This window comes from Aquila chrysaetos, chromosome 13, assembly GCF_900496995.4.
Source record: "Aquila chrysaetos chrysaetos chromosome 13, bAquChr1.4, whole genome shotgun sequence".
Lineage (NCBI taxonomy): Eukaryota > Metazoa > Chordata > Aves > Accipitriformes > Accipitridae > Aquila > Aquila chrysaetos.
The window spans coordinates 28193102-28215436 of record NC_044016.1 but is presented as its reverse complement, the minus strand read 5'-3'; the positions used below and the strand labels follow the sequence as shown (position 1 = coordinate 28215436).

The 22335-nt window shown below is 40.5% G+C and overlaps 1 protein-coding gene across 10 annotated transcripts in view; it reads right to left on the bottom strand.

The window, feature by feature from the left end:
• RGS7 (regulator of G protein signaling 7) overlaps positions 1 to 22335 on the bottom strand; it is a 263514-nt gene that overhangs the window by 9710 nt on the left and 231469 nt on the right. The window contains exons 15-18 of one of the 10 annotated variants that reach the window (XM_030034920.1): positions 20077 to 20166; positions 18768 to 18821; positions 17873 to 17953; positions 8493 to 8605 (exon numbers count right to left, since the gene is read on the bottom strand). In XM_030034920.1, the coding sequence (XP_029890780.1) occupies positions 17879 to 17953; positions 18768 to 18821; positions 20077 to 20166 (219 nt within the window). In that variant the 3' untranslated portion in view covers positions 8493 to 8605; positions 17873 to 17878. Of the gene's footprint in view, positions 1 to 8130; positions 17485 to 17872; positions 17954 to 18767; positions 18822 to 20076; positions 20167 to 22335 lie in introns of those variants that run through there. The other 9 variants (XM_030034919.2, XM_030034922.2, XM_041128388.1 and 6 more) reach the window with 9 other exon arrangements.

The window sequence follows — 22335 nt, the reverse complement described above, 5'->3', positions numbered from 1 at the left end:
GCTCCTCTTCTGCTTATCCCTGAGGCTTTGCTGGTCACAGCATCAAACACACAGCGTAGGAGGTCAGCAGCCACCCGTGAGTGCTCTCAGGATACAGAAACTAAGTGATAGCCATAATGAGAGGCGGGTGGTGGGCCTTGATGTCACTATGCCAGCTGTTATTTTTATGCCCTTTTTTATTTTTATCACTCCTTCCTCTCTCTTGCTCTCTTATTCCTTGAGGTCTTCTGGCCTCCAAACCTTTGTTTTTTTCTTTCTCATTAGAAGACACAAAGCACTCAAAACCACTCTCCCTAGTCCATGCCGTTGTGTGGAAAGAGGTTGCCTTCAAAAGCTTTCTAGAGACAAAGGTGCATTCCCAGCACATGGTGTGGTCTGGGGTGAGAAGAGCGGTGGAAGGAGTCCAAACCATCTTTCAAAAAAAGCCCCAACCCCACCCTACTGTACAAAAAAGGTACCACAGCTGACATCCAGCTAGCAAGCCCAATCGTACCTGCTGAGCAAAGGGTAACTATGCTTTAAAGTCAGTCTTAAAGGTTTCACATCGCTGATTTCATTGGAAGTACGCTGAGAGTTTGGGGCAGGAAGAAACAGTGGGAGATGCCAACAGAGGCACTGAAAGGTCAGCAGATGCTCAGCGCTTCTTGCACATGGGAGTCCCAAAGCGCAGTTTTAACATGGCAATGAGCTTGGAGCACAGAGGAGAGGTCAATTTGTTTGTCTGTTGTTCCACTCAGCTCTGACCAACAGCAGAAGAAATACCTAAATATCAGATCTTCTTTTTTTTGGTTTTCAGGTTTTGGTTTTGTTATTTTTTTTTCCAATAAAGTGTCTGAATGTCAGTAATATGCAAGTATAGCGAAAACGTAGATGATATGGGTCTGTATGACGGGAATTGCACTGGGAAGAAGCCCTTTGGAACAAAATGAAAGTCTGACATTTCAAGTGTTCTTATTACAGGAAGAAAATAAAGATAGAAGTGAAAATCCCCCTCTGCATACAAATGCACCGGTGGGAGAGCAGCTGCGGTTACTCCCCCATGCCTGGGGTTTCCAACAGTGACAGAAAAGGACGAGGAAAACGACTGAGAAGGAAAGGAAGAGAAGAGAGATTAGGCAAGGCCTTGCTAGTCAGGGATCCAGCAGGGTTGCTGAAGTACTTCAGGTGGTGTGGAGGAAGGAGAAATGGAGCAAGCCAAACTGACTTAGGAATTAGAAACTCAACTGTTCCCGAAAACTGACTTTCTGGAAACCAATTCTCTCATTAATTGCACATTATCTATCTGATTGTCTGCACTGTGTCTTCAGCAGTTTACTTTGCTGCTAGTGTCTCCTTTTAAAACACCAGAACATATAAAATAAAGTCTATCCATTGATGAAATTCCACATTTATGCCCCTCCCCAAAAAACTTTATCTATGATTTAGGTACAAGACTAGCTTCCATCGGCCCGTTCATTGGCTTCACTGGAGCTACCTCCCAGACCAGTATGGACCAGGACTTAGAAATATTCCCTAGTCTTGGGCTTTAATCATCCTTCCTGCCTCCCACAGACACTTTCTCTGATAAGACACTGAGATGCTCTACATCTCTCTGTGGACCCCCTCACCTCTCTGTTACCATGAAAGAAACTCAAGCTCCCCATTTATTTTGAATTACAATGCCTGGAGTGAACGACGTGAGTACCTGCCCCCTTCCTTCCCCCAGCCCCGGGCACCAGGGAAGTCACACACCCAGGCATCCTTTTGCCCATGTCCGTTCAGCGCCCTTAAACTGATGAATAACACACCTCCCACCTCCCTCCCGAGGTCCCCAGCGACACGACCCTACCAGGCGAGGAGGGATGTCCCCGCCGTGCAATGGCATCCCTGCACAGGCACCCTGCTGCCCAGGAGATCGCCCCAGGCCCCTTCCCCATCAGCCTGGAGCTCTGCTGGTGGCTCCTCAGCTGCCTTTCGCCATCCTGGCCAGTGGTCTGCCTGGCCCCTGTAAGCCTGCCCTGGTCACGTGTGGCATTTATATGCTGTTTACCAACATTAGCTTGGGCACTGGGGCTAAGTTTATTTGGGAGGGAAAAAAGGAAAGGTCAGATGCTCTGGGTCTCCATTTCTGTTTTGGCAGGTTCATGCTCCTGTGCAGCCATCCAGACAGGTCAGCGGGGTCCCGGTGAGGTGCGAGGGCCTGGCTTTACAGAGAGACCTGAAGAAGAGTTTAAACAAAGGTGGTAACGTTACTAACAGCCCCTTGGCGGCCTGTTGCCATACCATGGCATGCCAGACTAGCACTTGAACGGATACCTTAACCCCGCTGCCGGTCAAAGTAAAGATGTTATGAAGAGAGGCGCTGATGCACAGAGGAGCTTAGGAAAGTACCTTAGGTGTTTAAAAATGCCTTTCTGTGGTTGTGTCTGAATCCCCACCAGCACCTCAAAGAGAGGGGAGTTTGGGGCAGCAGCGGCTGGAGGAGGAGTGGAGAGCTGGTGGGAGCAGGGTGGGGAAGGGGAACGGCAGGCACCCAGGGGCAGGACGGTCCCCTGAGATCAGGCCACAGTCAGAGGCACGTTCTGCATCTGCAGCAGCCCCGGCCCTAGCGCTGGCTTGCCTTTCTTTTCATACTTTCTCTTTTTTTTCTTGTAATTTCTTTCAGTTCCAAGAAAGATAAGACAGAGGCGGTAAGCGTAAAGAGCATTAGTGGGCACTGTAGGAACATGCGGGAGGGATCGACGGAGCGAGGATCAGAGGAACAAAGGAAAAGAACCATAAAAGATGGAGAATCCTAAAAAAGACATTACTGAGGGGGAGGGGGAGAGAAGAAAGAGAGTCTAAAAGAAAAGACGAGTCATATAAAGAACAGTGCATCAGAAGAGATGAACTCAAAAAAGGTCATAGATTTCAGGCTATACATTCCTCTCAGCAAAAAGGTAGAAAAGTAAGTGACGCTAAATATGCCATTGCCACACATCTTTTAAAAAGGAAAGGGGGAAAGGAATAAAGAGGTGGATAGAAAAGTTACATGCATAATGAAATGCCTCATTTATGTGATATACATGCAGAAGAAGCAGCCAAAAAGTTAAGAGGAAGGGTGATAAATAGTATCTCTTTTGAAAGCTGACATCTGTGATGAATCTAATGAGAGATTTCAAAACATAGTCAAATAAAAAAAAGAGCCAATGAAGGTGAATGCAGCAGAATATATTTTGGGAGCGAAGAAAGAGTACAATAAAAATTGTGCAAATGCCACTAACAAGGTAACATTTACAATTGTGTCTTAATATTGTTTGATATTTACTGTCCATGGCCACACTTGTAAATAAGGACTATCATCTAGCATTTGAGCAGGTTCTCACAGTTTATTGTCACGGCAATTTCTCTTAACAATTTACACATACAGATCCCTTATGGCAAATAGTGATGATGATACCCACTCACATACATGCGTTTGTGTTAAAGAATCAGGCCAGCAGATTCCTCACTCAGACCCACACATAAAGATACCCGCAGGTAAAAGGACTACAAGTATTTCACAAGTTAGAATCAAAAAAGAAAAGTGACCTTGGGAAAAGACAAAGATGGTCTGAAAAAATGAGGATGCTACTCAATGGACAACTGAAGATGCCGCACTGACCCAAGAAGAGTCAGCTACGCACAAAGAGGAACAACCATCTACGTTTTACTGCAAAGGATCTGGGCATCACCGTGCCACATAAGCTGGCACAATTCAGTAGTGGCCATCTACTGCAAAAAGGGCAAGCCCCATAGTTGTGTGTACAGACAGAAGTACAACAGTAATCCTCTGCTCTCCTCCTGTAAAACCCGGGTGGGAGCCCTGCAGACTGCTCTGGGCACTGTCCTCCAAGAAAGCTGTGACACCCCCCAGCCCGGAGGAGAACAATGAAGTCACTCAACACTTCAGAAAACACCAGTAAGAAAACCAACCAAAGGAGGCTGTAACATTGCAATGGCCATTTACATATTTGAGCAAAATGGTAGAGAACATTTTATTGTAGTGATTGTAGCAGCCTGGTCAAAAATGAAGGGATAAATTGAAGCAAAGAAGATTTAGTGTGGATACTAGGAAAAAAACTTCATAGTGGCAGAGATAATGACAGTCTGGAGAGACTCTGCAGCCCTCAAGCCGATGTCTGTACAAAAATTCCCCCATTTATTTGTACACATGCCTCTTGAGGACTCCACAGTCCAGAACAGCACGAGGAGGGGGAGCCCGGCCTCAGAGAGATCGTTCTTTCTTCCCCTCTGCCTCTTTGATATTGGGACTTCAGCCTATCTTCAACTCACAGGAGACAAAAGCATTAATCTGTTCAGCACAGGCAGCTCAAAGGGCAGATTGATATGTTTCACACCCACTTAGTAACTTGCTTAAATGAATTGTGGACACAGAACATGTTCAAACAAATTGTTGATAATTTCCCTTGAACATCTTGGCATTAAAACCTTATTTTGTATCCCTATAGCTTTTAACTTTCTTTTGGCAAAATTCCTGTGTTTTATGCACCTAAGTTAGTAACTCCAGTATTAGTTCTATGCACAACATCTCCAGCTAGAAGGGACACTAAAAATATGGTAATTTTAAAATCTAAATTCAAACAGCTGTTAATCACTTGGCATAAAGATAAATAATTGGAAGAGCCACAAATAAATCACTGGTCATTCCCAACTCCTCATTCCAGTTACTTAAAGAAAAGAGCCTTCCCTCACTTTAGTTGTCTGCTTTGGCTTTATTTTTTTTTAAATAAATAAACATCCTAAATGCATTCCCATAGGTCTCATTTTCTGGAACTGGTTTTTGCCCTCCTATTTGTTATTTCTTAGGGGACTATTTGGCATTTATGTCTCATGATTTCAAACAATATTAGGGGTGTAATTTGAAAAAAGCAGTTCTAGATATTTGGTATTAATTGCTTTCTAGCTGAAAAAATGTTGTTGCTGGGTTTTAAAGGGCCAGCCACAGTTGATCTTGTCTGATTTGGGGGTTTTGATTCCAGCTGTGCACAGCTGTGGCCAACAGGCTGGCAATCCACCAGCTACATTCAACCTTTCTTGCTCTTAATTACTCAGTTCCCCAGTTCTCCTCCCTTGTCAGTTCTGTTCTGGTCACCACACTTAATTCCCATTTCTTACTCCAGTATTCACCTTCAGTTCAGTAATTTTTGGCCAGTCTCCACTGCTGTTTCAGCCCAGAATTTTGCAATTTCTCTCATCACTGTTTAAGGCCTTTTTCCTCCTTCTTCGGAAGGACAGTTTTTAATTGCACCTTACGGAAGAATGGGTGAGTATTTTGCTGTTGTCAGGTAGATGCCAGGGAAGCTCCCGTCCTTCCCACTGGCCATTTTCCTTTCCAGACTGGTCTGGGAGCACAAAACCATCTCAAGGGTGCAGCAGCATTAGCAAACATTTCTTTTCCCTGTAGGCTTGCAAGCTGTTTTATGCACAAGGATGCATGAAGAAAGAGACTGATGAACACTAACTCTCAGACGGAAGTTCCCAGCTCCGAGTGGTTATTTTAATGACTATTACAATTAATAACCCCTAATGGAGGGTGTTTTCAGCTTCCTGGGCAGAGCCAGGAGGCACTGATTGATGGCTCTTCCCCAGGAGACAAGAAATATAGTCCCTTCAGATTGAGTTTCTCCCTCGGTCCTTTTTTCCTCAGCAGACTTGTGGCCTCCCTGAAATTCCTAATGGGTATATCATTGTGTAACCAAGGTCACACCTCAGCTGTTTGGTGGTTGTACAAACACATCTTTATCTGAGTTAATCTTCATTCTTGGAAGTGGAACTTCATATAAATTTGGAGACGAACATTTAGCTTTTCTCTGTGGGGAAGTAAAAGGAAATTTGTGCCTACTTGGAGTTTCCAGTCCCAGTATTATATCACTGACAGATGACAGTGATCAGGTGAAGTATCAAAAGATTGCAGACAAACCCTTTAAAAATCAACTGGTTGTAGGATAAATTTAGTTTGGGCCAAATTCACTCATGTGTAAGTAACAGTGGAGTTGCATCACTTGAGACTAAACTCAAATGAAACCTTAATACAGCTCCCTGACTACTTTGAAATCTTTATTAGTAATGCATATTTTTATTTTACAGACATTGTGTTAAATCCTCTGCAAATACAGGGAAAGACAGCCTTTCAATAGAGACTTCATATTTATTGAAAGGAAAGAACTAGAATAAGTACAAAATGGGTTCAGGAACACAAATGCTCCACATCTTTTTATTGGCCAGTTGGTGTTGCAAAGTGATTTGGAAAAACCCCTATATTTCTTAGGGTAAGGTTGCATGGAATACCTAATGGATGATTTTGAAACATTAGTTATTTGAAGGGAGTGAGTCTTCAAAGCAGACACTGGTGTCTAATTAGTTAACTCCTAAGGCAAAGCAGCAATATACCAGCTGATGCAATTGGTGGCAGCAGGATTTTGGAAATAAATATCTCTATTTGGCACTGAGAAGTGAAACAGAGCTCACATTTTTTTGTGGATTGCCTGGCCTCAAGTTCATTCCTCAGAGCTTGCATTTCTGTGGTAAAGGAAAATTAACTCTCAGAGTTTAAGATCTGGGGTTCAATGTGGCTATTTATTAAAATTCATCTGGCCTCCCTAGACTGTGAATATTTTGAGTTGACCTAGATGGAGCTCTTGATAAAATCAAGCTCTCATGGGGCATTTCCAGTGTTTTCTGATAAAAGCTTAGTAGAATTGCGCTAACAAAAACTGAGACACTGAAGCAGTGATTATCATCCTAGCTGGAAACCAGAAACACAGTGGCATGTGAAAAGAAAACAAACAAAAATCCCAAACCTCCAGAAACCCTAACTGAGCAAAATCTGGGGAACAGCCATTCGTGGTGATCTCTAATGCATTTTTGTCCTGGGTTCATTCAGACTACCTCTTCAGAGTTGCTGCAGTCGGGGCTACAGCTGCACCAGGCTGCTGAGAGAGCGAGCTGAGAAGCGAGCGCTGCCTGCAGAAGGCAGCTCAGCTCCCTTCTGCCCACAGCTGCTCTGTGCAGGAGCCCTGTCATTTAGCAGCAACAACTCAGGTAGGTATCTGATGGTAAATGAGATGACTCTAGCGTTAATGTATTCAAATTTATTCTCCGATTGTGTCTATGACTGTCCCACTTTGTGTGTGTGCGTGTGTGGGAGGGTGTGCATTTTTAGGTTTGGTAGTCCCTTTGAAACAAGATTCCTGTTTCTCAATATCAAACCAAAGTCGGGATGACAGATGGTACTAGAGTTGGCTGTCCTGAGCCTATCCTGTGCATTGCTAAAAAGGCTTGTTTGTCCTATGCACCCTACAATGCCCTGGAGGTATCAGCATTTTGCCTTTTGACTTAGTTCCCATCATCGCTTTTCTACTCAGAGATTCTGCCTATTGTCCTTACGTCACCTCTATCAGTCAAAAGTGCCATTTCTCAGGCCAAGCAGAGATTTCTGATTCCAGCTCAGCTTAGCTTCAGAAGCTCCATATCTGCTGTCTTGTGGGCAACATCTACATGCTGTCATAAACCTGTCAGTAGGTCTCTGTGTGAGTAACCTCAGCAGCAGACATACAACAGCACACCTGAATAGAGCCCTTGAATTAAAATGACAGCCTCCCGCGTTCCTACCCAAGGTTTGCTCTACAGACAGTACGCATAGCACTCCCAAACCACTACCTTTTCAGCTTAAAATGTTGCATTGTGTCACAGGCGACAGCAAGGAGAAAGAAACACTGTCCTTCCTATTTAGCAAGTACACACTTGTGTTCTCAGCCAGCTTTGTTCGTGTCCGTTCCTAAGGAAATGCAGTTCAGTCGATCTGGTCTTGGGCAGCGACTGAATCGCTGCGCAGGCTGCACTATTACAGAACGGGTCTAGTTTAAAGACAGGTTTGCTTACGTGATGATGAGCAAGCTGGAAAGGTCTCTGTGCGGCTAGCTTGATAAAAAGAAAATTAAAGTAAATGATTATCAATAAAGTGTGTTTGATTAGGTGTCACTGAGAGAAAGAAAATGCCATTTCATGTCACTTTTTAGAAAGCACAAGGTGTGTAACTTTTTTGGGGATGATTTTGCTCTTGACTAATCTTCAGATTCAATATTGAAATCTCAAACTTCCCAAAGGAAAGAGATTCTGCATCTTTTAATGAAAGATAAAACAACAATATAAACATACACAAATTTACAGAGAAAGGATCAACTTTAATACATCTGGAGTAAAAGGTGTTCTTTTTTAAATATGGTATAAAAATAAATGCAAGAAACATTAACAGAGAATATACAGACAACAGACAAAGACACAGGCTTTCTTTCTCAATGTGAATACATCAGTGAAATGAAACCTTCTGTGCTAATTTATTGTGCAATAAATGTGATGCCATATGTATATTTATTAATATATGCATTTTTTACATTTCTTCCAGTTTTTGATTGACGTATTTTTTTTAATAAACTGTGCCTAGCAGAAGCTTTTTTTTCACTGTACTTGAGCTTGCAGAAAATAAAAAGACACAGATCCAGCTTGATATGAAGGAGGAAGTGAGCAGACAGTTTTCGAAATGGAGGCATCGAAAGGCTAGAGAGTCCCTCGGAGTCTGTAATGCCTTAGTATACACAAAAGAAAACAAGTCAGGTCCTTGCTCATGCAACATCTTGTTCTACTGTCCTCTGAGTCAGGCAATCAGTGAGCTACAAAGTATGTATAATGATTTGAGTCTGCTTCCATGCTACAAGGTGATCCTTTTAGTAGGACTGCACTAGATTGGTTAACCTCTTTGATGTGAGCGATTTCCCCTGAGGAAAAGATAAAAACAAAAAACAAAAAACAGAAAACAGAGGCATGATCACTGCAAACCTGTTCATCAGCAACCACTTAGTGTTGCCACATCACTGTCAAATAACTAGGGGCACCAACTGGAGTCTGTCAAATCTTAAACCACAAGAAGCCCTCACACTTCAACTTCTGCACTGCCAGTCAGCCAGATTGTTTCACAGAATGAGCCAGCAAATTTAAAGGCCATTTTTTAATGAGATTGGGTTTGGCTGATGAGAAACTAATGCTGAGGTTTTTGCTGTCGGTCATACCCAGAGCTTGAAGAAGGCTACTACAAGCGAGAGTGCCTTGGGCTACAAAGATGAATGTGCAAACTGTGGTAGCTCTGTCACGGAAGACAAAATGCTACTTTAAAGTTAAGCTAAGAAAGTAAGAGGCAGATTGCATATAGGCAGGAAAGCACCTTTTTCATGAACACAGCTATCGGCTTGCTGAGACCGTATTTACTATTTATAAGCAACATTGGTCAGGTATATTACATGTGACTGCATAAGACTGCTTTGAAGGCGTTTGGATTTCCACATCGTTATTTTCCTCATCATTCCTCCTGTTGCAAGGATGCGGTTTCAGGTTTTTAGCTAGTTCTTTTAATAAGGTATAATGACTGTCCCACAAGAGTTAGGTCTACAGCGTGAAGAGGATGGTGTAGGGTATGTCACCATGGTATATTTCAGGCAGCTTTGAGCTTTATCTGAGCCAGACAAAAGCCATGAAACCACATAAAAGGAATCAGCTCTCCTAAGGCCACATAAAAGGAGTTAGCTCTCCTAGGGCCATCCTACCGTGCCTCTGTTCCAACAGAGGCAGAGCTGGCACAGCAAGCTTACAACACTCCTCAAAATACCACAGGCGTACCCTGATAATGTAACACAAATAGGTCATAAAACATTAAATAGAAAGTGGCTCTGTCTAACTCTCCAGTTAGATATTTAATACGTACATTTATTGTATTGTTCATTTTAAGTGCACAACTCAGAAAAATCTGTTTGATTTCAAGGAGACTACAGTAAGAAATACTGTAGCTGTGGAGAGATGGCGCATTTTCTGCAGTAAATGGTAAATGAACTTATTCTGCCATATCAATGAGTTGTTAAGTCATTTGCTGTACTATAACTCAGTGGAATTACACAATTTAATAGCTATTGTCATTATCAATTAAATTTATGCTCACAGGGATCTGCAAGTTAGTTTCGAGCATTTACTCAAGTGCAATATATCGGAGTGGGTCTTCACAAAAGGAAGAATAACTATTTTAGTCTTTGTGCTCTGAAATACAGGTTGAACAAATTAGGATTAATATTTCCCCTACAATGTAATTTTGAAGGGAACTCATGATCTGCAATGTTGGGTTAGACTGCTCATCCATCAGGTTCACCATATCGCCTGACAGTATTAATTCTCGCTTCTTCGAAAGATGGAATGTGTCCTTCCTAGCACGCTCTCTTCCCTGTGTCTAGCTTTAACTCTGTCGCTTTCTACCTACATTAAATTCACAGCTTCTTGACACTTGTTAAGCCTTAAATTATGTTTTCCTCTAATGTAACAGGTAAGCTGTTATAGTAAGCCATCTGTTCTTTTTAAATAGTCAGAAAAAACTCAACAGCTGTGTGGCACTGGAATACAATTTAAAACAGCGTGTCCAAAATTAAGTGTTTTGTTAGGCAATTCATGATGGTCAGCCTTAGACATAATCTCAGAAAATATTGAGCATAGTCTTGTCTTTGCCTTTCATTAAGTTATTATTGCTTCATTTTACAGGTCTACAGACCTGGCTACTTTCTGTAAATATGTATGTGTTCTCTTTAGTACTGAACTGCATAAACCAGTTAATTAAAACAATTAAACTAGGAGTTCTCTATTGTTATTAAAACAATTTTTTCCATACCGCACCAGAAAGCTGTGCAAGCTCTTGTTGTGGGGTAAAATCTGCGAAATAATTTTTTATTCTTATCTGCAACAATTGATTATTTAGGAGTTGTAAATTCCCTGGAATTTTTAGATGAACCATAATCAAATTCTAGCATCTCAGGAATGAATTGTGGTATCACATAAACTAGGACGTTTTGACCTAAAAGCAGGCCAAAACCTAGCTATTAGTTAGTTGATCTGACTTGTATAATCTTATTCTACATATTATTTCAATTTTCCCCTGATAGACACGGTGAGCTGTCATGACAATTTTTTTTCTGCATTCTGCATTGCTTACTCCCTGGATATTGCTGGTCTTTGGATACTTTTTCTCCTAAGCCCTACAGTGATCAGGATGTCTTTGGATGGTCCTCTCCTCCACCTCCCCTCCCTGCCTCAGAGAATATTACACTCCTTATAGATACGAAGTCTCCATCTGAACAACAACAACATATGCGCTTTTTCCAGGTATTAGTGGTTCTAATTTATCTTATAGTTGGAAAAGTGACAGCTTAGAAGATACACCCTCTTTAACAGATCTTCCTCCATGTTTACTCTGAAACATACTTTGTTCTCTGATTGGGAAAATAAGCTTTTAATACACAGAATCCACAGCAGCCCCAAATACAGAATTATCCCACCTTCTTATTCAGATCTGCAGGGTTTTGTTATTTTCCAGTTTACAGAACATTTCTTTCAATCTCTGTTCCAGAGCATACTTTTAGTTTAGCTCTGTACGGTAGGGTTTCATAATTATCACTTCTAGGAGATTTCCAGATTTATTCAGTTTACAGAGTGATGTAAGGATCATCCCTTGTGGGTCACAATTTAAGAGCTGAGCCTAGCTATTTCTTTCAGATACGATGTTAATAGCATTTCCATAAGCCAAATTTTGATTTAGTAAACTACATCTAACAGGCCAGTTTGAGAGGTGTAGCATATGAGTCATCACACATTGGAAAATATTTCCCATGCTAATGAGATTAAAGAACAGTTGGAAAAAAAGTCAGAAGAAGTAGCAGATGTTTGACTGAAGAATGAAAAGATCCTTAAGATTTTCAATATATTCTTGCCATCACTATTTAGTAGTATATGGCCAAATTCTAAATAGGATTAGGATTTTTTGCTGTATCGGTGCACTTTGGACATATGAATTGAAACTATTTAACAATTTTACTAATAATACACAAGCCAAAATGAAACCCTGTGGACATGCACTGACAAGGGAGTCAGAGTGTGAGGAGGTAGCACAGCAGCTGGAGTGAACAAGTACATCTAAGAATAGGAAATCAATTGGCCTCAGTGTTCAGTCCCTACCTTCGTGTATTAACTGTTTAACATAGAGTTGTCCTTCCAACTGTACTTCTAGAGAATTTAGGGGCAAAATTACAAAACCATGTCCAGATATATGAGCTGCTAAATACAAACGTGCTGACTGACCTATTTATGCAGCACGACACTAACACCTCAGATAATCTGGCAAACAAGTCAGCAACAACCTCAGTACATATGTGGCTTATAAGAAATCAATATGAAATTTATATAGGGGCTGGATCTGAAATGTATGCTAGAGGAAGATCAAGTCTTTCCTTTTAGAAGATTAATTCTGTTCCTTTCTGCTGAGCAACTCAGTGCTCCTTTTTCATGTTTTGTTATTGCCAGCGCAGATGCTACACCCCAGGAACAATACAGCTAGGACTAGAAATGAGAATTCCACGCATCTCACCGGGTGTAACGAACGGTGTGAACCCCGCTGTGAGCAAAATGAGATGCAGAGCGAGAATCTACCTTCCTTGCTCTCATCGTTCCCCATCTGCTCATGTGCGACACACCTGCAGCACGCCGGCAGCTCGGCCGGCATCGGCAGGGAAAGTTCCCAAGTGATATCGCAGTGCACCACACACGGAGCCGGTATGCAAACAGCCCCTGACAGAAGCACATCTGGAGAGGCACAGGAGCAGAAACAGTAAGTCCCTTTCCGAGATTAGGCAGCCCTTGCTCGTCTAGCACAGGGGAATTGCTTTAGCACCGCTCAGGGGGTCAGGATTCTGCTTCCATTTCCATAGCAGCACGGATGCTGCTCTCAGCCACCCGTGAAGCTGTATTTCTCTTTCAGACATGTGAGGAAGAGGAGGAGGTTAGCATTTACTGAACTGGGGGCACGAGTTGTCAGCACAGTTGCAGCGTCCAGTGGTTGCATGTGCAGGAAAATCCTTCTGTCTATCACGGGGATTTGCAGTCCTCTCTTCACTTCTCATTAGAGCCGTACCTTTTTCTGGAGAGGTCCATAGACAGGAGGCAGCGGCTAAGTGACTGCTTCCTATTTTGGCTCATTCCAAATTGGGTGACACTCCCGATTTCTTTCTCCTTTTGCGCTAATCTTTACATTTACTGATGAGCTGCTCTCATTTGTGATTAACCTACACACTCTTGCCAGATGGGGTAGTTTGGACTTGATTAACCACCTGAAGTGTGGGGTAACACATAAGATTTTCCAAGGTACCGACGCATTGGACAAATATTTTTAGTATGGTTGTCCTAGGCCTGACCCCTCAGGTTTCTATACCTCTCTGCAGTTCTCATTCCTGCAAATAGCTTAAGACTCAGGTAAATGTTTGTCAGCCGGGCAATGGCAGGCACTGGCCTAATACCTGAATGGTACGTGCTGGCTCCTCACTTAGGTGAACCTGGCTGTGCAAGTGCTCAGCTCTCCTTTTCCAGCACAGAGCGCAGCAGCTTAGCTCCAGTCACTGCAGAACAGGACAAGGAGGCCAGTCCTCACTGGCGTGCCCTACAGATGCTCTTTTCGATTTTCCTCATTAGCCTAGGCATCATTCCTAAAAACCCCTGAAACTAGGTATTTGGCCTAATTATTAGTCCAAACTAAAATTTTCAATTATTTAATCAGTTCTTTTTAGTCAAACATCAATAAGCCATCTCTTTCCTGAAACAGAAAAAGCCTTCATTTCTACAAATACTTATTATCTTTATTATTGTTCTGTATTTGTCAAATAAGAAGCTTTGTGATTTTTTTTTTCTGACTAGCTATTTTTCGGTTTAAATTTTAGGAATAGCCTGCAAGTAAATTCAAAAGTCTAATTAGGATTTCTTCCATGACTGTAAGTTGAACATGAGATCCCACAGCTGATACTGCATTGAAGCTCATTCATGATGCTATGCTCGAGAAAAATATAGCCCTTGGCAGGATTTCAGAGCTAAATGGTCTGGCACAGTAGGGCCTTGTGCATATAAATTTTACCTGTTCATATAGAAAAAATTCTTGATTAACAGATGAAATTAATATATTAGCCGCTTTGTTTCTCAATAAAGGGACAGATTTTAACATGACAAGACATTACACTGGTGTAAGCATCTGAAAAGTCTATCCCTCCCGATAAGAACTGAGGAAGCTATTTTTATGAGTTTTAATTTCCATCTCTAGACCATAATTTGCTAGGTCATGTTAAGTGACGTTAGACTGAGCCTCTGTGAAAATGTGCTATGTTCAATGGCCTTCACATTTCACATCTCATGCATGAAATGGTCTAATGTTACTGGTTTGGAGGGGGAAAATATCAAAGGACACAGGTCAGCAAGTTCTTCCAGCTAAGTGGGAGAAGACAGCTGGACAGGGTATGGGTTTTAAATACAGATATAATGGTTTTAAACTCAGAGTTATTAAATAGGGTCTTGTTTATGAGATTATGAGTGAAGAGAATTATCATCTGATGGCTCTCTAGTTTAATATAGGAACTGAGTTTGGTCTGCTTTGTACTGGCTGTTTTTCCATAAAACATGACAAACTTGCAACAAGCACATTTTTTTGCCTTCTCTATAATCGAACAGCAATGGATGAAACTCTAACACTGATGGTGGTGTCTGAAGCCATGACACCAACACGTGATGATGGAATGTCTCCCCCCAGGCAGCTCCGAGGAGGGAGACTGCACCTTCTTGCCCTGCTAACGTGGTTCCTGGTGGGACAAGAAATTTGGCATGGAGTGGAAATGAAATTAGCCCACTCCCCTCTAAATGAGATCCTTTTGCTTAAGGCCTCCAGACTGGTGATTGCAGCTAAGCAGCTAGTGCTCACAAAGGTGTCCTGCTCAGACTACTAGTCTGCCACTGTCACAAATCCTGCATGCACATGAGAAATTAAAGACAAAAGTTTTCCTTAAAGGACCTCTTCGTTCCCATCAATATTATCAGGGCATATTCACCTGGTTTTTTTCTCTATACTGTAGATGTTAGTACTTGAAGTAGAGGAGGTTTCCTGATTTTTTAATTTTTTAAATATGGAATTTTTTTTTTCCTCCATGTAAATTCCTCAAAAGAATTTCAGTTTTTAAATGCCACAGAAACAGCTGATTTCCCTCTCTCTACTACTGTAGCAAGCAATGAGATTCTCCTGCTCCCTGACTTACGCCTTTAGCTTCCCTACTCACTTCCTTGGGGAGCTGCAAGGGACTAGACCTTAATTATTCCCAAAGAGAAACCTGAGAGGCTGAGCTGGCCAGGGGGGAGCACAGAGCACACTGTCACTGCTCCCCGGGGCTCTGAGCCAGAGCTGTGACACTTGTGGTTGGGTGTTACTCCAAGGCAATGAATTATCCAATGGCATCATTCCAGTAGTGCTGAAGTGTATGTGCTCAATATTTTCACTCAATACCCACGCACGTGAATAGGTGAGGCAAACCAAGAAGAGCTGTGCTTACTACTCAGAGGAAAACTATAAAGTATTCAGTAATAAATATTCCATTTAGCAAATGCCAGTTTGCTATTACTTTATCTGTATTGTACGTGAATGCAGACCTGTTTCTAACACTATTCATATTGTCTGTAGTGGACTGCCAAAGGCATTACCAATTTTGCGCTGTAAAATCTACAGAGCAAGCTAAATTGCCAATGTTTTTAAACTGAGCATTTAGGGCTTTCATAAAGCGCACCAACTTACTGAAAGTCTTCTGGAAAGAAAACTCTCCAGTGTCAAAGAAATAGAGTTGAGCCCAGGAGGTTTTTGTGTATATAGCTCCACTTTTATTTTTTCCCCATCAGACTAGAATAACAATTCATTATATTAGGTTATTTCCACTTAATTCAAGGAATAATACAGAGGGATTGCCCTTACACAGTTTCTAAACTTTCTAGTTTAACAAATGCTTTCTGTAGCAAGTATAACCCACTTTCAATCAACACTGATCAGGAGCCTCTTACAGTCTCCATCTTAACAAATCAGGTTATGAATTACAAGGTCATCCTCTCAGGTTCAGTCCCTAAACACAATCAAGATTACTGGTTTTTTTTAAACACTTCAAATGGAAAAAAATGAGGTCTAATTTAGTTCAACACAAACCCACTTTGATATGTGAGAAAAAAAATAGTGAAAATTAGTCTAAATTTTCTAAATCATCAGAAGAGAAAAGAAACTGTAATTTTCATCTTCCTGAATCACTCAGAGATGAAAGCATTTATCCAGGTTGTAGAAGACCTGTTTCTCACCTATTTTCCGTATTAATCAGAAGAACAGATCTATACCACAGTCCCTCACTTCACAGTTGAACAAGTTAATCAGTACACCGTAGGACATTCTGAGAAACGTTTCCCTCATCCCTGCTGGTTGGAACCACTGTACCAAGGTAGATAATTACATTTTATAAACTCATCATAATGGAAAACAAGAACAGAAGAACAAGGATGCCTGGTGGCAAGGGGTCCTGGGGCAGTGGGTGATGTGAATTCAGTCGTCTTGGAGAAAAGGTTTGCACTTGAGTATCCTGACATTCTGGATTAATTTGCAAGCCTCAGAGCTGCTGGTCTAATAGAGAATATAGATCTAGCAGTGACATGTTTTACTTTCATACCTGACCCGACTTGACAGACTCCACCCGGATTCACAGGTAGTAGTTTGAGGAAAAGCAAAACCACAGTTATTTTATAGCTTGCCCTGTGAAAAGACAATCGCCCTCTTCTACTGAAGAAGTACTAACGCTTCACATCCAGAAATGCTCGTTCCCATTTCTAGCTCACAGCTGGTTTATTGGGCCTGCCTTGCATCTCTGGCATCCTGCTATTCTGGTACTATGAAAATCGGGCACGCCTGCAGGGCATAATGCTCCAGTGTTTGCGCACAGAACTGCTGGTTTATCAGTAACGCTGCTCTGAGAGGGATTATTGGAGAGTCATCTTAGTGCCTCCTAGGCTGTCTTCGCTTTTTCCCTTTTTGTGCTCTGCTCTCCTCACATCTGTCTGCAGCTTGCTATTTCTCTCCTTATAGCCACTGGTTTACATACTCTTTACCATAACCAGTTCCTGATCTGTGGGCTGTTTAAACTCCCATGAATAAGTGTAGTTATTGCAGCTTGCCAGGCACTGTGACTGGGAAAAAGCCTGGCTCTCAGAGGTCCCAGATGTGCTACCTACTCTCTACACTCTCTTTTAGTAACATAGGCTCTTTTATTCATATGGAACTTCCTATGGAATTGTCATGTAATTATCATGTATAATGTTACCATGTACAATGTTGTTTTATAGATCAACCTGCTTAGACAACACACAAATCACACTGCAACATGCTATGGCAACACCACCATGCAAAATATAGGGGTTTTTGTTTCAAACATTGGGATAGTTTCCTTTGTGGCTGTTTATTTACTTTTTAGTGTCCTTTACTACTTTGTCCCATTGAATCCAAATTTCTTCCTGATTACAGTGGATTCAAAGCATATTACAGGAAGCCTTTACCTATAAGAAAGTAGTTAAAGAATTACAGTTTTGTTTTAACATGTGAGATATTCCCACAGCCTCACAAAACTTTGTTCTTTCACTGTGTTTGTTTCTTTTTTTGATTACTAGAAAGTATATGTATATATTTTAAATACTTGAGGAAATAGTCTTGAGCCTCATTATACCGGAGGCAGTTTCTGAGAACTGCTTCTCCTTCCCTAGAAACTAAAAAACAAAAACCATGATCTTTGCTGAAAGCTCTCATATTTTTCATTTCAACGCACACAGCTCCACTAACCAGGTCACAGAAAAAGCCACAGACGCGCACACACACACACAGCAGCATCACCTGCACAATTCAACAGACAATGCAGACAAACTTGAGTATAATCCAAGATCTTTCTACCTCTTTTCATAACAGGTTAGTGCTCGCCCTCAGTGTTGGTGTACAGTTTTTATGGCATGGGAAAATAGGGATGTTTCTGCCCTACAAAAATAAATGCGTTGAATGCTTTAGTTCGAACTTTCACAATGTTAAAAAAAAAATCCAAAGAAACTGGATACGTAAAAAGAATCCCACATATCAGGAAATCAGTGGATGTTTTGGCAGGTGGCAAGAGAATGCCCACAGCAAATTTACCAGCTTTCATTTTTTTACCTTCATGAAATAGCTTTCGAAAATTATGTATTAAAAAAATCACTTCTTGTAGTCCGTTATCAAAATGAAACCCAAATCAAACCCTTGTGCATCATCAGCATGAATTCTTTGGTCCTGAAGAAGCTGTGCTAGACTTTAAGGAAGATAGGGAAATTATTATTGTTTATTTTTCCTTGTGCCCAATTGGTAAAAAAAAGGGACAAACTCTTTTTTAGTAGAATAAAAAGGAGTTAGGAAGGAAATCCAATATATTCAAATTGTGTTAGACTTAGTATTTTGGAAGGCACCAGAAAAAGGAACAACATCAAGCAGGTTTTCAAAGATTCTTTACTACAATTAAAAAAAAAAAAAAAAAAAAAAAAAAGAGTGAATAATTTCATGCTTCCTAATGCAAAAAGCATGGCTCCCAAAGGTCCATTCCTCCATGTGTGACTATTGAGGTCAGTGGGAAAGGGACTAGGGAGGAGGGGTTGTAATGAAAGCACATTATAAAGCTGTCATTCCTAGGAAAATTCACAAACTGTGATAAATACACTTTTAACTGTCAGGTTAGAAAAGCAAAAAGGGAAAGGAGGGATCAGTGAGGGGGAGGGGAGAAGGATGTCCCATCAGGTTTACTAGTCTTCCGAGGCAACAAACTTACCACATTGCGTGTGAATTTCTCAAAAGATGTTCGACGATCCAGAGTGTTTTCCAACTTAAATTTAAAATAAAAAAAAAAAGAAACAAAAAGGAGGGGGAAAAGAAAAGCAAGAAAAAATGGAGTAGAAAAGAAGGATCGATGAAACAATGGACTGCAAAACAAAGTTTGTATAAATCAGGAAGCAAACACAGGTATGAAGCTGTAATGGGACTCTGCAAAACAGGGGATGGGCAAAGCAGATATAGTATTCAACAAAAATAATTTTTCATGGGGATCAAACTGGTTTGATTTAAAAGAAAAACTGAAAATAAAAAGAAATAATGAAGTGCACATCTTGTGTTAATGAACTGACATTCACAAACTTAAGGACTTCACACGGACAGTTGTAGCTTTCTGGTATTTTCAACATCTCTCTCTATATTGGATCTTCAGAAATCAATGTTTGAACAAAAAACAAAATCACACAGTACTTTCATATAATTTTAGGTTGTCATTATAAACAATAGAATGCTATGGTGTTAATAACTACCTTGTTCCGGTAACGATCGGGGCCCTGATTTTGCAAGGCACAGGGCTCCCAGCTGATTCTAGGAGATTACTGTTTAGAGCCCACTAGTAAAATTATTTATCATCACAGAAATCTGCATTGCACAAGCTGCTCCACATACTCTGGGCTGTGTCTATTCAGAACTCATTCCATAATCTGGACTTTTCTAAGCAAATATTACATACCAAGATATGAGCCTCTGTTTGCCGAAGTGTGACATGATCAGTCTTTCAAGTCAGATTCCTAGCCTACTCAAAACTATTCATGTAATAATAGGGAAAGAAACAGAATTAGGAAGCCCCTATATTTGTAGTTGAAATTAGAAGTTATTCATATGAATAAGATTGTTTCTAAACACATTCTGTAGCTTTTATAGGTGGAATAAAGAGAACAACAATTATTACATAAGTAAACTTGCAAACATGAAAGACTATTCTTCTGGGATTTTATTTTATTTTTTTAATGTATTTGTAAAGCACTTTGCAATTTAAGGTGCTTCATAACAGAGAAAACAGTACAATATGGGATGTAAAAATAAAAATAAGTTTTGCTAGATTAACTTATCGAAACATGCCCGCATGCAGGATATATACACATATATGTATATTGAACTCCTGTGTGTATGTGACCCTCCAAACACGCCAAGCTGGTCACCTACCAGATATCCAGTTGCACTGGCACAGGGGAGAGAAGACTGAGTATTGTTGCAAACATAACCACCGCTTTGCACAGTGGCAAGACAAAGGCAAGATGGACCAATACCTTTTTCTTGGCCTGTAGCAGCTCCTGGTAGGCACTGGATCGTATAAAACGAGGATAAGAATCACTTTTCATCAGTTTGTAAATGTGCTCCTGAAAGGGAAAGAAGGAGCTGTTACTCCCATAGAAGAAGACATACATAAAATGGGAGGGAATCATATATGTGTTAGTTGTGGAATTTATACCAGCTAGCACTATTTTGGCTAGGAAGCCTTATGGGGTAGCAGGTTGCGGTTCTGAAGCTAAGGCTGAATTGCTCCCTATTCTTAAAGCAGAAATCCCACCTATTTTTTATGTATAAAGAACACAACACACCTTTCTTTAATTTATAGTCCCTATTTCCACTACGGAATTATTTTTCTAAGAATTTACAACCGAGTCCTAGCTTAAAGCCCAGTTTAAAACCTCCCTTACATTTGCCACTTTAGCTAAGTGACTAAATCAGGAGCTGTGGACCCTTCGTCATCAGATTTTCTGAATTAGCTTCTGGAGATGCTTTTCTGGCTTCATAGGCTGGGAAAAGGTGCTAGGTTTCTAATTCAGCACCACAAATAAGTGCTTAAGTTAGGGAGGATATCCCCTGGCTACTCTTGAAAACATCCTTTGACAGATGTTTAGTCTGCTATCCAGCTGACAATATAAAAAGGAAAATACATATGCAAATTGAAAAACAGTTCCAGGCTAATCTAATTTCTGAGATATTTATTCTTCAGAGGCATATGAAAATTTGGAACCCCTTATCCAGAAAACAAATGACACAGGCAGTTTATAGAGCTTTTCTCTTCGGAGCACTCTCATTTCTGTAAAATATGAAAAACTAAAAATCTATGACACTTTGTAATTCTAGTTCTAGTTATAATGTTAGGAAAGAGATTTGTAGAAAAAGCAATCAGAATAGGAAATACTCTCAAAAAATTTTTTTTTTAAATCCATTAATTTGTGTTAGCTATTTTTGTTTTATTTTTTACTCAAACCCTACCTTTCACTATAGGAAACTTGAAGCACAGCAATCAGGAAACAGCAAATAAACTGTAAAGTAAATACTGTTTCTCAGCTTGGTACAGCATATAATTAGTGAATAGAAAAAAAAACAACAAACCACCTTGCTTGTAAATTATGGCAAGGTAAAATTAAAGCTGACTTTTAATTTTTGTTGTATTAGAAAACTCTAGAAATTATTCTAAGTGCCTTTCATTGTATTTCCTGTACTAAGCAGAGAAATTCTGGTGTATATTCAGAACTTAGGCTGGTTCATTTGGGGAGTTTTTCTTCCACTTAGTTTCTATGAAAGCAGCCAACGCAGCCAGCAGAGAGCAAAAAGGACTGTGCTCCTGTTGTACATAGCAATGGTGATGGGCATTAAAATGTCATTTCTGTGCAAAAACCAACCCTGTAAAAGCAAGAATAAATTTGGGTGTATTAGTATTGTTAATGTACATGTTAGTCAGGAATTGAGGATGGATGTTATTTAGCACAATGGGTCTAGTTTTACTTATGTATCACTCTCATTTGACAAGGAGTTCCATGGTGCCATCTTTCAACTCCAGAAATGCTTTTCAAAACATTTTTAACCACAATTAAATGACCTGCCAACTGTCAGAATGACTTATAAGTGGTCTCTTCCCCAACTGGCAGGCCATAAAGAGCCTGTTGCAGAGGCAGAGCCCTACTCCTGACAAAACCCTGTCCCTTCTGTTGGGGCACTCTGTAAAGGTCCTAAAGCTTCACGTCAGAACACGGCAGGTACAGTCTGTCCCCTTTTCCCGGAGAAATGGAGGCTCCCAGGTTCAAGCTGTACACTGAACTGGATCAAATAAGCAGAGGTCTGACAGGAAGAAAAGTCCTGCTTGCATAAAGACTGAATACTCCACATCTTTCATAAATGAAGGGGGAAAAAAAAAAAAAAAAAGAGAGTAGAGAGGTCTGGAAGTAAAATGGTGTTGAAATTTTACACCTATTTTTTTTTTTAAAATTATTAGATACTGGCAAGGAATATAATTGTCCTTTACTGACTCAACTGCAAAGACAGTTTTTTTAAAAACTTTAATCTTGCTAGATTGTTTATTTGTGTAACATGTCTTTGCTATACGCTGCATTCCTAAATCTCCAGGGTGTCAGCAGATGCAAGCAAAAACTGTGTGTTTGGCTTAATGTAGAGTACTTCAAAACAGTGGGTATGATACAGTGTCTAATGAAAACTTTATGTTGCATCATAGGTTACTATTCTCATAATAGCAAAATGAAAAGGTGGTAGAATTATTC